General features: G+C 46.8%; 1 protein-coding gene across 1 annotated transcript; it reads right to left on the bottom strand.

Moving 5' to 3' along the window:
* Positions 1-2841: 2841 nt before the first annotated feature.
* Positions 2842-15252, bottom strand: LOC119294630 (ankyrin repeat and protein kinase domain-containing protein 1-like). Its single transcript, XM_037572848.1, has 13 exons — positions 15110-15252; positions 14943-15011; positions 14311-14478; positions 12338-12469; positions 10428-10567; positions 9878-9988; positions 9560-9685; positions 5417-5569; positions 4755-4853; positions 4455-4608; positions 4053-4069; positions 3867-3946; positions 2842-3236 (listed from the first exon to the last, which is right to left on the bottom strand). Exons 1-13 carry the CDS (start codon positions 15168-15170, stop codon positions 3167-3169), a joined length of 1380 nt encoding a protein of 459 aa, XP_037428745.1. The 5' UTR covers positions 15171-15252; the 3' UTR covers positions 2842-3166.
* Between the last annotated feature and the right edge of the window lie 6 nt (positions 15253-15258).

Genomic DNA, 15258 nt, shown 5'->3' with positions numbered 1-15258 from the left:
GCCCGGGTGCAACGACGACTAGGAATTGCGCGACCGCCTCACTCGCCACCTGGACCGAGAACACCCGCGCGCCAGCCTGAACCGCCTGTAGCCGCTCCGGCGGCGCGCAAAAGAAGTATGAAAGGAGGGAGGAGACGCCGTCGCAAGTGAAGCACCCGGCGACGAACGGAACGACGACCCAGACGGTGCCAGGAACCGACAGCGAAGGGAACGTCGCGGTATCGAAAGGGACACCGGAAAGGAAGGAGGCCACGAAGCGGGAGCGGAAGGAGATACCTGGGCGGGGGACGAGGTCAGTGGTGGTGGCGGAGGGTGTCTCGACAGGGCACCCAGCAGCAACAGAGTGGCCGGGGCGACGGACAAGGAGCGGATCCAACTCCCCCACCAGCGCAGCCACGGCGCCATCGGAGGATGGCTGGGGTGGTGAATATGGCGATGGTGGAGCGGCGGCAACGGGGGAGGGGTCGCCGGCGTCGCCTGGCGGGTCGCCAGGTGAGTCACGAGAGCGCCCCAACTCCATCTCAGTTAGAGCATCTCCAGCCGCGCCCCCAACAGGCTCCCCAGGCGACTTTTTCGGCACCGGCGCCAAAAAAACGGCTCAGTCGCGCCCCCAGGATGAGGAAAAGCGTCGGTTCGGCCCTTTTTTCCGCCCAGCGTCCGCAGGCCGAACCCAACGCGCTGGGGGCGCTTGGGGGCTCCGGCGCATGGGAAAAGCGCGGCTGGCCCATGCAATCAGGTGAAAAGTCAAGATTTTCTTCCCCGACCGCCTCCCACCCCCGCGCTCTCGGCCGCAACTAGGTATATCCCGGCGCCGCCCCGCCGTCCTTCACCGGTAGATAGCCATTCCCCGCCGGAAAAATAGCATAGGTTCACCGCGACAGCCCCTCCGACACCAGCTGGGCGTTTTCGGCCACCGTTTCCGGCCGCGGAGGGGCAGTTTAGCGACGGGTGCACGCCCACCGCGCGCAAGGTGTTCGAAGATTTGCCTGCCTCGGCGATGGACTCGGATGACGAGGAAGTGCTCGCCGCGCTGCTAGAGGAGGAAGCCGAGGCCGACGTCCAAGAAGAAGAGCATCTCATGGTGCTCGCCGCCCTCGCCCAGCTGCTGGCGAGCAATGAAAAGCCACGGCGAGGTGGCTCGGCGCCGGGGCGGGTGAAAGCAAAGAACCGGCATCGTCTCGAAGGCTACTGCATGCTCTACTCCGACTACTTCGCCGATGCTCCACTTCACGGCGACAGAACATTTCGGCGCTGTTATCGGATGAGCAGAAAGCTTTTCCTCCGGATTGTGAATTCCATCCGGGAGTTCGACAACTACTTCAAATGCAAGATGGATTGCATTGGTACACTTGGATTCACCTCCATCCAGAAATGCACGACAGTAATGAGGATGCTTGCATACGGACCTCCCGGTGACTCACTCGACGACTATGGGCGCATGGCCGAGTCCACCAGCCTAGAGTGTTTCTACAAGTTCTGTCGGGCAGTGGTGGCAGTGTTTGGACCGCAATACTTGAGAACACCCAATGCAGAAGACACTGCTCGGATCCTAGCACAGAATGCAGCAAGAGGATTTCCTGGGATGCTTGGAAGCATCGACTGCATGCATTGGAAATGGAAGAATTGCCCATTTGCTTGGCAGGGGATGTACAAAGGCGCCAAAGGAGGTTGCAGTGTGGTACTTGAGGCGGTGGCTACACATGACCTCTGGATTTGGCACTCCTTCTTTGGTACGCCAGGAACTCACAATGACATCAACGTGCCGCATTGCTCCCCTGTCTTTGCCAAGCTTGTTGAAGGTCATTCTCCTCCGGTGAACTTCGAGATCAGTGGGCGGCAGTACAACAAGGGGTACTATCTAGCTGATGGCATCTATCCGAGATGGTCGACATTTGTCAAGACCATCAAAAACCCTGTGCCTGGAGGCAAGAATGCCTGGTTTATGAAGATTCAGGAGGCTTGCAGGAAGGATGTCGAGCGGGCATTTGGTGTGCTCCAGTCTCGATTTGCTGTTGTCCGGTACCCCGCTCAGACCTGGTCGAAAGATCAAATGTGGGAGATTATGACCTGTTGTGTCATCTTGCACAACATGATCATTGAGAGCGAGCAGGAAGAGCCAATGTTTGACACTGAACCATACCACCGGCAGGGTCCTCTTGCCCAAGTTGATCACCAGCTACTGGCAACCTGGACTGCCTACCTCAGTATGCGTCAGGAAATCCGAGACCCAAAGGTGCATCATCAGCTGCAGCAAGATCTGATAGAGCACCTATGGAGGCTCAAGGGCGACACCGGGCGCGACGTGTGATGAAATATGAGTTTTTATTTGTTGAACTATATAATTTGTATTGAACTATTTGTCGTTGTACTATTTTGTTGAAGTATTTGAAATTTCTGTGATGAAATATGTGATAAAAAATATTTATGTTGATAATTGAACGCCGAGCTACGGCGAACCACGCAAAATATGGGCCTATTCTCGCCCATATGGGCCTTTTTCGCCAAAATGGGGCTTCAAAAGTGGGCCAAAATCGATGACTGGGGGCGACGACTGGGTGCAAAACCACCCCAACGCCGAAAGAATCGTCGGCTCGCCCCAGGGAGTGATTTTTATGCGCCCTGGGGGGTCAAACGGCTGGAGATGCTCTTAGACTAGTAGGAACATGGAAAGGAAGCTTTCGGCATCAACTTATTGGAGATCGTGCGTCCAGCCAATACCCTGTCAAACAAGCAATACCCACCCAACCGCTCATCGAAATCATTTCTTTTTCTTCCCAAAAATGGCTCCAATACGGCTAAGGCCCTGTTTGGGTTATCGTTTCCATTTCAAACACCCCTGTAAAACTTAGACCTTCACCCGTCATTTTGGTTTCTGGCAGGAAATAGCTCTTGGCCAGTATGTTACACCTGTATTTAATTACATCGATGCCAAGCGCGGCCTAACTGGGAAAAAAGTTCAAAATGGCGCGCATCAGGAGCGTTCTAGACGGATTTGGATGAATATGTGCCAAAACTGATTAAAGCGCTCGCACACGCAAGCACCCATGGCCATGTAGCAACAGCGCAACGTTTCACGGTTTCTCAGACAAAAACGAGATCACCAGACGTAAAACAAGCCGGAAGGGAACCACTGAGCACAGCCGAAACCAGCCCGACCATGCAAGCCCTAATCAGATTCAGATGAGCTGCCGCTTTCTCCAGCGTCAAGTTCCTCCTTCATTGCCGCAACTGCATCCCTGAAAATGCCAGACGTAGCACCGGTTATTATGGAGCCACCGTGGTGTGTTCGATTCAAGCTACGCAAGTTCAATATATTCCAAACTTCTTTTTAAGAATATACTACTCCCTCCGTTCCTAAATATAAGACCTTTTAGACATTCCACTATGAACTACTCCCTCTGTTCCATATTACTTGTCGCTGATCTAGTACAAATCTAGTACAAAGTTGTACTAAATCAGCGACACGTAATATGGAACGGAGGGAGTACATAAGGATGTATATGGACATATTTTAGAGTGTAGATTCACTCATTTTGCTCCTTATGTAGTCTATAGTGGAATCTCTAAAAGATCTTATATTTAGGAACGGAAGGAATACCAAGCATTTCAGCTCAAACGTAATGATGCAACCAAATATACACCATGGGAATGCACATGATGACACTAACGACACGCTACGACAGTGCACCCGCTATGATAATAAATCATGCTTCACTTGATTATCAATTCTGCCAGAATAATGATATGCATAACACAACGACAAAGTTACGTGTGGAGTCAAACTTTAAACGAGTTATTATATTTAAAGGACCCTTGGAATTAGAAGACGTGTTGAAGAAAAAGGAAGGCGAGACAGGAAGAGTTACCAAAATGCTTCACGGATCTCCTGACTTGCAGGATCCAGCTTCATCGCAGCCATGTACGTATCACATGCTTCCTTGTGATCCTAAGGATACAAAAACACGAAGCATATTGTTATTGTCCACGTGAGGAGACGGGGTTGACATGTAAAAAGCAAGCAAAAGGCCAGCAATGCGCTGATTTTGTCTGACCTTGAGGGCTGTTAAGGGCATGGCCAACGGGCCACGCTGGACCGGTGCCCCAAGCGCCACATCATCTCGCTGATTGCCACATCCGCTGAACGTGCTGCTTGGAGAGGGAAACGGGCTCCTGCAGAAGAGATCGGCTCCTCCCTGACAAAAGCGATGAGGCAGCCCCTAGAGCGACGCAGTGTGAACTGCCCAGCTAGCTCTTGTCCAGGACCACAGCGCGGTGATGCTCTGTCCTGGTTGCATGTGTTGAAAAGGGAGTGAGAGAAAAAAGCATGATGATGACATCAAGAAACTAGCCTCCATTGAGTGATTGTAATACACATCATAGCTTCATTCAAATTTATCTAGGTGGAAGATATGAGGCAGCAGTAGGCTGATGCCTCCATTGTACATGCCCTAAGGCAGCTCCTTTCCGCCAGTAACCTTTTGGCCAATCAGGTCGCAGCCTTATGCAAGCATTGGCATCCACCAGAGCATCACGTGCTTCACCAATCCTTAGATGGCAAAGGCTCCTGTTTGAATAGAGCGTTGCATCTTCAGGATCCACTTTGATTGCCTGCATCAAACCAAATCATGAGCACGGTCCGTCATCCCAGAATCAAAGCGCTCAAACGGATAGAGCATATACATCCATGCGGCATGCCCAACAGTCAATTATGTACCACAAGTCCAGTAGGAAGGTATGATACCACAACAATATACCTCACTGTAGAATTTTGATGCACCGGCGTAGTCCTTCTCCTCTACTGCTTTTGCACCAAGTGATTTCAGCTCAGCCTTCTTATCTTGACCTACCTTGTCCTACACCATTAAGAGAACATGCATTTAAGCCCTCTCTCCAGAGCAATAATTTTATCACTTCAATTCATAAGCATGTTTACTTGAAAATAATTGGAATGCCCTAAACGTGGTACTTTCATCTCCAAGCAACAGTATTCGCAAAATTGTGCAATGGTAACACCTAAAAACCAGTAAATAATGGCAAATGAATACGCGCAGCAAAACATACTTGACTGACTTGCAGTGAGTAATATTATGATGTTCTGTTTCATGCAACCAGTTAATAGGGTTATGTTTCTATTTTGTACTTGCTTCCCTCTTAACCAGAGTTTCACTATATGTGTTCAGGACTTTCTGATTTTATTTGCCAGACTAGACTATTAACATCGTCCCAGTGATGGTTCCGCACTACTATTTCTACATATTTGTTATTGTAGCTGCTACGCAGATGCTGTTGAAAACGAATATCACACCATAACGAACGAATGACATGCAGCTTGTTTCACACATCTCACGAACAGGACAAACATAAGGTTCTACAAATTGTAACATCGAAATAAATGAACTTTGAATTGAGTTTTTACCTTGTCCTTCAAGTGCTTTGATTTTACATGGGTAATGATTCCATCAACACTCCAGCTTGGCACACATTGAACGGGTTTGGTGTATGGAAATAGAATCTCCACAAGCTCTCTTCTTCCAGAGTCTGCAACGATTTCTATTGGTGTCGTACCGCACTGTTATGTACAAAAAACAGGAGGAAGATATTTATGGAGGATGATCGCAATGTGACAACAGAAACATAGGATACATCCAGCTAAAACAACACTGTGATACACTAAAGCAGCAATAATTAAGACATTCCACGTGTTCCAACAGTTACCAACACGACATCTTCACCACAAGTCTTTCAGTGCCAAACAAGTTGAAGTAGGCTAGAGTTGAAACCCATAAGATATCAACTCTATCACGTATATCAACATTCCCCGATCCTTTCTTGTGTGGCCATATATCCATCTCAACATGCGCATCTCTGCTACACCAAGTTGTTGGGCATGTCGCCTTTTAGTTGGCCAACACTCAGCGACATACAACAGCGCAGGTCGAATCGCCATCCTATAGAACATGTCTTTTGCCTTTTGTGGCACTCTCTTAACATAGAGATGTCAAACGCTTGGCGCCACTTCATTCATCCAGCTTTGATTCAATGGCTCACATCTTCATCGATATAATATCCTTCTACAGTGTAGGCATCTGAAACATCATCATCTGCACTCCTATCCAGGCGTAGGCGTCTGAAACAGTCTTTGCCTCCTTAATAGCCTTTTGGTTTTGGACATCATCGTTCCACTACCAGGTATCTTTAGCTTCGATTCTACTACTCCTGGTCACTCCAAACTCCCCTAAAGCTACCTTCCGAATGCAAGTCGTCATCTTCATCCACATATTGTTTGCATCACCTCCTTCCACCCATGGGCCCTCCGTAATAACCCTCTCCTTGAAAGCTACCTCCCCCTTGAGCTTCCACCAGTTTGTTCTATATCCCGCTGGACACGAATCCAAAAGCAAAAATCAGCCACCACAAGCTTATGTTGAGGGACAACACTCTCTCCAGGTATCACCTTACAACCTACGCAAGCATGCCTGTCTTCTCTTCTCAAGAGGATGAAATCAATTTGGCTCGAGTGTTTTCCACTACTAAGTCACTACTCCCTCCGTTCCCAAATAATTGTCTTTCTAGCCATCTCAAATGGACTACAACATACGGATGTATGTAGACATGTTTTAGAGTGTAGATTCACTCATTTTGCTCCGTATGTAGTCACTTGTTGAAATCTCTAGAAAGACAATTATTTAGGAACGGAGGGAGTAGATGGGATTCTCTCTTTCTAAAAAGTACCCACGATCATGTCGTAGGCTAAAGCAAAGCTTAAGACATCCTCTCCTTGATCCCTGCTGCCATATCCAAAGCCCCCCATGCAATCTGTGTTAGATGTACCCACGTGGCCATTGATGAGGTCTCCTCCTATGAAGAGCTTCTCACAAATAGGTACACTCCTAACCATGTCCTTCAGGCCTTCCCAGAATTCCATCTTGGTGCTCTCACTATGGCCTACTCGCAGAGCATACCCATTGATAACATTGAGAACTAAGTCCCCAATGACCAGCTTGACCAGGATAATCCGGTCCCCTTGCCTTTTGACGTCTACCACCCCCTACTTGAGGCACTTTAATCAAGATGCCTACTCCATTTCTGTTTGTAGTAGTCCCCGTGTACCCAATGTTTTAAATAGCGGCCGCTATGAGCGCTATTGCGGCCGCAATAGCGGTAGCGCAGGCCAGCCGCTACAAGTCGAAAGCTGCGCTGGGTAATAGCTTGTTTGGCACGATGCGGCCGATATATGGGCTGTCAGACCGCAATAACGGACCTTTGTGTACCGCCGGTTGTGGGCATAGCGGAAAGCTTAAAAAAAATTAGACCATCAATCCTCTTATCCTCTTATCCCATCCCCTTCTCCTGGCGGCGGGCGGCTGGTACTTCCCTGGCGGCGGCGCGGCTAACGCCGGAGGCCGAACGGAGAGGCAAATCCAGGCTCACCGTCACCGGATGTCGCCGCTCCCCTAGCCCCATCTTCCCCTGCTGGTCTTTGCGGGAGCAACCAGCACGACGGCCACCTCGTCGCTCTTGCTCGACGCCTTTCCCTGGTCGAGGACAGGCCGGTGCGGGACGACACGGCAAGCCGGCGGGCAGTAACTCGCTGGGACGGCGGTGCTCAAGCTCAATGCCCAGGTCCCCTCGCTGGTCTCTGTTCGACGCCCTACTAGTCGACGTCCCAATCCAGCCGGTCTGCACCTCCTCGCTTGACGACTACTTCTGTCCGGCAGCTAACCTTTTCTCTGTTATTTGTTTATACTCATCAATTCATAGTATCTCCTGTAGCTCAGCTTCTCTGATCGATGCACTTACAGAGTTACTGTACTAGGCTTAGTCTATTCGATGCACTTACCCTTTCTCCGATCGATGCACTTGCAGAGTTACAATTAGTCTATTCGATGCATAGCTTAGTAGTCAGTACTTAGCACTTGCAGTTACAGTAGACAAAATTAGGAGGAGCTCAGATCATAGAACACTCCATAATCTCGTTGGTAGCACTAGCACAAGATGGAATTGGTAATCCCTGTTTGCATTCGGTAGCTCAGCTCATAGAACAATACATTGTTACTATATAGTTGTGCCTCACGTTCCATTTCTGTTGTAACTCGGTAGCTGACGGAACTTGCACAGTATTGTCTTTCTAAATTCAGTAAACTTTCTTTTGTAATTTTCTTTTGTACTTGGCAACTGGCAGTTGTAAATTCAGTTTGCTTGCAATATCTTTTATACTGTATCAACAAATTCAGTTTACTGGCAATTCTAAATGAAACAAATCAACTATCTGCACTTTTAATTCAGTTAAATACCTTATGTTTGTTTCTTTTTTCTGCAGTGGTAATTCAGTCAACTATCTGCTTGTAACTAAGAAGACCAAGTTTACATGGATCTGAATGGAGAAGAGGATGAGGATGGCGAATGACTTGTGCATCTTCCATGATCAGAACTGGATCTGTTTATTTTTGCGTGATGGTCGTGGTCTGACTTGTATGGTTGCATCTTCCATGATCAGAACTGGATATGTTTATTTTTGCATGATGGTCGTGGTCTTACTTCTATGGTTGGTTGGTAGTTTTTGTTTGCATGGTTACATGGTTGAATATTGTACAATGGAATAATTGTAGTGTATATGTGTTGTGTCATACTAATAGTTTTTTTTTTGCATGGTTGAATATTGTCCAGATGGACTAGTTACAGTCTATATGCTTATATAAATGATGATTATTCAACTCAAGTGTCATATTGTTGTCAACCGCTTAAAAATATACATTATATTCTCAAATTTGCAAGTGATTTTACAAATCCGCTACGCGGACATAGCGCCCGCAATATCGCCCGCTATCCGCATTCCGCTACGCCAAGCCCAATCCGCTACCAGCCCACTATCCGCTATTTAAAACCTTGCGTGTACCACAACTTAAAGTCGGTATCCTCTACCTCCTTCGCCTTTTGTCCCTTCCATTTGGTTTCTTGGACGAATAGGATGTCAACACCTCTCCTCACCGCTGCATCCACAAACTCCCGTAATTTACCCGTCAAGGACCCCACGTTCCAGCTACCTACGCAGATCCTACTAGGCTCGGCTAGCTTCCTTACCCTTCACACTCATCGAGTCAAATGCTAAGAACCACGCAACTATTAAAGAACACTCATTATGTCCCATTGTTCTCCCCTTTTTTAAGACAAAACTAACAACCTTTTGACCACAATGTTTGTTTTTCTGGAAACATGTAATATTCTTACAAGTTACAATAACATTCCATATAAAACTTGAATAAAAGTCAACTACCCGCCACTTGTTGCAGTAAAATCAAGACAAAAGGGGTACGCGTCTAGCTCGAGTCGAACAGTTGCATTCAATAGTCCTGCCCCGTTCAAGATGAATCAACAAGCGGTGGGGGATTTTGCTCCCCCCCCCCCTACCGCATCAATCTCAAAGAGGGAAAAAACTTTCCATAAGATTTGTAAGGTTAGACATGACTTATCCACCGTGTCACAAGCATATGACACATTGAGCCAACAAAGGTACAATATGCATCAAGAATAACAAAAAATAAGAGGAACAAAGATTCACCTGCTCATCTGGAATGTTAGGATTTGCACCAGCCTCTAGCAAGTACTTAATACAATCAGCCAAGCCATACGTAGCTGCCACCACCAAGGGAGTGTACGGATTAGCAGAATTCATGTCAGCACCAGCCTGTGGACGCATGTTATGCAAAGCAAAATGCCATGCATAAAACAGATAAAGAAAAAAAGAATTAGATAACAAAACCCACTATATCTATATACTACACACACACACACACACACACACACACACACACACTATCTAATGAGTTCCCGTCTAGAAATCAAGACATGAAGAAACAAAACAAACAGGATACCAGACCTTGACAAGTAGCTTGACACAGTTCAGTGAGTCTGATTCACTCACTCCATGCTTGGTAGAATTAAGAGCCATAAGTAGAGGGGTACATGAAACTTCTGACACCCTGTTTGGCTACAAATTAAAAAGAAGAAAATCAGTTTCCTAAGAAGTGACATAATTCAACAGTTACAGCAATAAGACTTCAAATACAACGTAAGAACAGAAAACACAGGTTAGACGCATTTGACTCTATACAGCTACATAATATGTCTGAACTCACATCCGTACATTACCATTATTTTGGATTCGTAAAGCTATAAATTACCAGCGAACTACCCTAAACTTGGCCATTATAGGTATTCCCATTATTCTGAACGTGAGGTGACTAGAAAATTTATGAATGAAGACATGTCAAAACAATACAGTAAAAACTTCAATACTTGTGAAAGTAGATTTGGTAAACTATCAAAGATAAGTCCAACATAACAGATGAAAGCAAGCATATAAACCGTCTAGATTGCATCAAGTTGTCCAAATTGTCAATGAAAAAAGTATGGAATTTACACATTACATCTGCATGGTGGTCCAACAAAATCTTCAAAGCACCAGCATTCCCATAGTAAGAAGCAGTGTGCAGGGGCGTCCCATGAGCGCCATCTATATCCACACTGGCTCCTCTGGATAATAATAGACGCAGTACACATTCATGCCCTAGCAAAACACACGAATAGCATGGGTGTCATAAAGAACAACCATTAAAAAGACACACTATAAGAGCTGGCTAAGACAAATATGCAATAAATTCCTATAAGATGTGCACTGAGCCACTAAAGAGTTCCATAACAACCTTTTCTTCCTGTAATAAGCCAAAACATTTGAAGATACAGACATCAGTTCACCATAAAATTCATTTGAGTTCCTCTAAGTTGTTACAAAAAAATCTTTCAGAAATTGCAATGACAATCATGAGAAGATCAAAAGCAGAACCGACAATTGAACATTAATGGCACCTTAACCAGATGGGTCAATATTGTTACCCGGACACCCACGTCTTAAACTTATCAATGATATGTGTGGATCATTGGATCAAACATGGCTGTGTGCATTATGATGACGCAGAGGCCGGCTACCCCCTTTCGTCAAAAATGTGTGGACCAAACACCATTGCTTCAAAGCATGGTCTGAAAGAACCACTAGAATTAAATGCTGCCGGGATTGAAGGCTCATATTGACAACGGTAAGTAATGATTGTTAAGGAGTATTAGTATTAGGTCTAGGAGTCCAGTTAGGCTATGTTTCATTTCCTTGTACCCCAAGTCTTGTGTAATATTTATATGCCCCTTGGGCTATGCAATAGAGATAAATTGCATCATAACATGATATTAGAGCCTAGGTTTAGGTCTCCTCCGGACGCCCCAACTCGTCCTCCTCTTCCGATCGATTTTTTTCAGTCTCTCGATCCAATCTCTCACGCCGCCGATTTCTTCTGGCTGTCTGTCTCGCCGCCGGCTGCTGCTCTGTCCTGACGCCGCGCATGCCTCCGCCTCTGGCCAACCTCCTTCAGCCCGCACGCGCTGCCCGCTTGCTCCGGCACCCCGCCCTGCAGTCCGCGTCACCCCGCCCTGCAGGTCCACGCTCCTGCTGCAGGAGCGGCTGCTACTTCGTCCGCCTCCACCATCCACAGGTCAACCCTGCTGCTCCTCCCGTGACGCCGCCACCTCCCCAAGGTCACGTCGCTGCTGCTGCCACCCCAGGGCGCCGCCAGCTGCCGAATCCTGCTGCCTCTCTCTGGTCAACACCCGCCGATCCAGCCGCATGGATCAGCTCACCGCTCAATCCGCCAGCTCCGCGCCATTCCGTCCCAATTCAGGGGGCTTCCGATTCACTGGCCGTCCTTCGTCAACTTCTGCAGCGTCTAAACTGCTCTCCTACAGCCGCGCATGAAGCTGCCTTTCTGGTCAATGGTTGCAACGTGTGCTTGCCCACCCCTTGCTACGATCTGGCTGTGTCTTCTGCTCCGCTGCCATGGTTCCTGGACGCTGCGTTTTCGTATTTTGATTTGGTTCTTCTGGGTGATTGCCTGTGTTTAAAAAAAAGGCACGATTTTCTCGGGTGCCTGAGGATTCTGTAAAACAATTTCACCAACATAGCTTTAAGAAGATTGAGAGAAGAATGTTAAAGATAGGTACATAAAAGATTGTCGGGTGGTTTCTAGATTGCTGATCCTGAGGCCAGAACAGACCAGCCCAGCATAGAAAATATAGGGCAACAAATAAGTCAGTGGAACAAACTAACATGGAACAAAGAGTTACTGCACAACAGTGAAATTACCGGAAAGTATTTTCAATATTCAAAACCGGAAGGTTTGATGGTTACAGCTTCGCATTCACTTGTTCTTGTTTAGCAACAGATTAATATTCATGAAAATCACCAATGGATCAATGAGCTTATGCAGAGAGAGAGAGAGAGAGAGAGAGAGACCATTTTTGGCAGCACAATGAAGAGGAGCAAAGCCTGTCCCATCTATCTTATTTGGATCGGCTCCATGGTTGAGAAGATATCTGGCAGCAACAAATTCTCCACACAACGCTGCACAACCCAAAGGTGGTGGACCTGCCAACAAACAAGTATTCTGTCAGGTCACCAATATATCTCACTCTCTCATCTCGAAGGTGAAAACACTCAAGCTCTACTAATGTACAATACTATAAGGTATACATGTTTCTTTCTTACACGCATGTGCTGCCATTAGATAAATTCCTGTAAATGTGGCTGATAAACCACATTCCATGTAAATACTAAAAGATCCTCTCACAACCAGATAACCACATAAAACACGTAGTATGGTATGCGTGCATGAGCAGGCATGCCCACATGTGTGGTGTGTTCGAGTTTGCATGTTTGGAAAGGGAGGTAGATGCTCCCACGTGCTCTGAACTGCACTAAGAGATGTTATATGTGGAAGCATATTGACAAAATACCACATAAAAATGGTAAACAACTTTAAAGCCAGAATGTGATTAATTATATTAACAGCAAAACTAATCGGTGCAAGTGCCCAGATAGTTTTCCTATACAGCGGATTCCAATGTAGCGCCTCGCCTATAGGAAAGATGGTGTATGCATGTGGGGAACCTACCACTTCGTGTCGATGCCATAAGTGTTTATTGCTAAATTCAAAATTCAAAACAGTTTATGTCCTAAACCACCAACCTGATTAACAACCCATCTTAATTGTTGAGTTCATTTCGGCAGAAGCTTCTAAACAAGATCCCATTTTGTCGCTACCAACTACCAGATTATCATACAACGGCTACCATATTAGTAGTGAAAGATTATCACGCTAATAGTGCATGGGGTTACCAAGTAATAATGTATTTAGGCATTGCAATCTTGTGCAGTCTCAGAGAGTGAGAATTCAATTGTTCCCAGTAAGTAGGAGATGATATCAGACCATAGAAGTACCACCATGCAAGTCTTATATGAGTGGGAGAGTGATGTCCTTAATGTGGCAACCAAGCGTCTATAACCCAGTAACCAAGTGGCTATCACATGGTAACCAAGTCACTATAACCTAAAAACTACTGACAGAAAAAAAAAGGTCATCAAAAAATACCAACATGGGATCTAGTTTCAAAGATCTCGTCACAAGAATGCTAGTGGTGAAAACAGATCACCAATCAGGTACATAATTTGAGAGAAAAGATTTTGAAAATTCAAAATCAAGGTAATCTTCGCTGACATAATACTATGGATTGGTTTGCATGCTACATGCAAGTTAGATTACCGAGCTCGTGCCACCTTTATCGGCGGGCACCATATGGGAAGACTACCCGAGGCCCATGCATCAAACAGTTTGTCCTTCTATTTGTAACAAAGTAGAATATGTGTGATGATTAATTAATGTAATGGGAGCTACATATTTGATCATAAGAGCATCTCCAATAGCTTGTATGTATATGTGTTCGTAAATTTGTCCATGTCATCAACCAACAAGCTATCATACAATCATTCCAATAGAGTGTATATAAGAAAATGAGATAATAAATAGCTTTGCTTCCCCTTTGCACCTTGGAGCTGGATGCTAAAAATGACATAAAAAGTGAAAGGCTCTTTAAAGGACCTGCATCAGCATCATTTAGTTAAGCAGAAACAAAAAAACATACAAGAACACCAGAGAAGTGCAAAACAGAGACAAAAACGGTGAAAACGTACAATTTGACATCACAACACCACTTGTATTCACATGCAATTTCTGATTTTTAACATTCAGAATTAGATATAGCAATTGCATGCTAGAGCTAAAAAGAATATGTAAACAAAATAGCTAAGCCATTATCTGAGTTACATGTTGCATCAGGCAGAACAGCTTGCATGACAGTATGGCAATCCATAGAAGCAAACAAATAACACAAAAAATGCAGTAACTGATCTAGAAGAGGAAAAGCACGCACCACCACAGGAGCCACCGGCATTGACGTCAAGGCCAAGCTCCTCTACCAAGTATTCACAGACCTTCATTTGACACGTGTATGAGGCCAATCCTAGCAGTCCAGCGCCCTCTAGTATATCCATGTCAGCAAGGTTTGCTCTATCCTCCACATCCATTGCACGAACCAAATCTACATCAACCCCAAAATGTGGCAGATAAGTTGTGATAAAATGCATATATGAGAACTGTAAGTCTGCGACTCCAGGTCCCAAAACAAAATGATTGCAGAATCTGGGTTAAAATTGTCAATAAACATGGAAATTCAGCAGCCTAAAGCACCACAGTAGAATCACAAAACCAAATCTGGCCGAAAACCTCAGTTCATCACAAGAGTAGGTGCTCCTACTTCCTTTTCAGGGGAAATTGGGTAGGCACCAACCACCACCATGGCGTGTCAGATGGCAAAAATAATCGTGATGCAGGCAAATACACCCCTGATTAGCATGACGGGCGCACAATCGGGGTCTCCCCACAATCGCGCGAAGCAAACCAAGCGCTCCTGCAGGCAGCAGGAGCCTCACGGGCAGGCAGGCAAGCGGGCCGCGGACGAGGCGGCGGGGGACGGCGAGGCGTGCGGTGCGGTACGGTACTCACCCTTGAGTCGGGGAACGTCGCCATCCAGGACCGCCGCGAGCAGCGCCCTCTCCGTCGGGCCGGGGCAGGCTGGAGGAAGCAGGGACCGAGTCAGCTCGCCGCCGTCGGAGACGAGGGAACGCGCGAGGCGGGGCTAGGGTTTCGCGCGGTGGCGGAGATGCGCGTACCGTCGAGCGTGGAGGCCAGGTCGAGGCCGGGCTCGTCCGGGGACGACTGCGCCGCCCCCATCGTAGCAGGGCTTCCGCGGCGGCCGGCGGCCGGCGGCAGCTCCGGTGGCGGGGGTTCGGGGCCGTTGGGGGCTCTTCGGCGGTGGATT

Source organism: Triticum dicoccoides, chromosome 4B (genome assembly GCF_002162155.2).
Source record: "Triticum dicoccoides isolate Atlit2015 ecotype Zavitan chromosome 4B, WEW_v2.0, whole genome shotgun sequence".
Taxonomy (NCBI): Eukaryota; Viridiplantae; Streptophyta; class Magnoliopsida; order Poales; family Poaceae; genus Triticum; species Triticum dicoccoides.
This window is presented reverse-complemented; position numbering and strand designations above follow the sequence as displayed.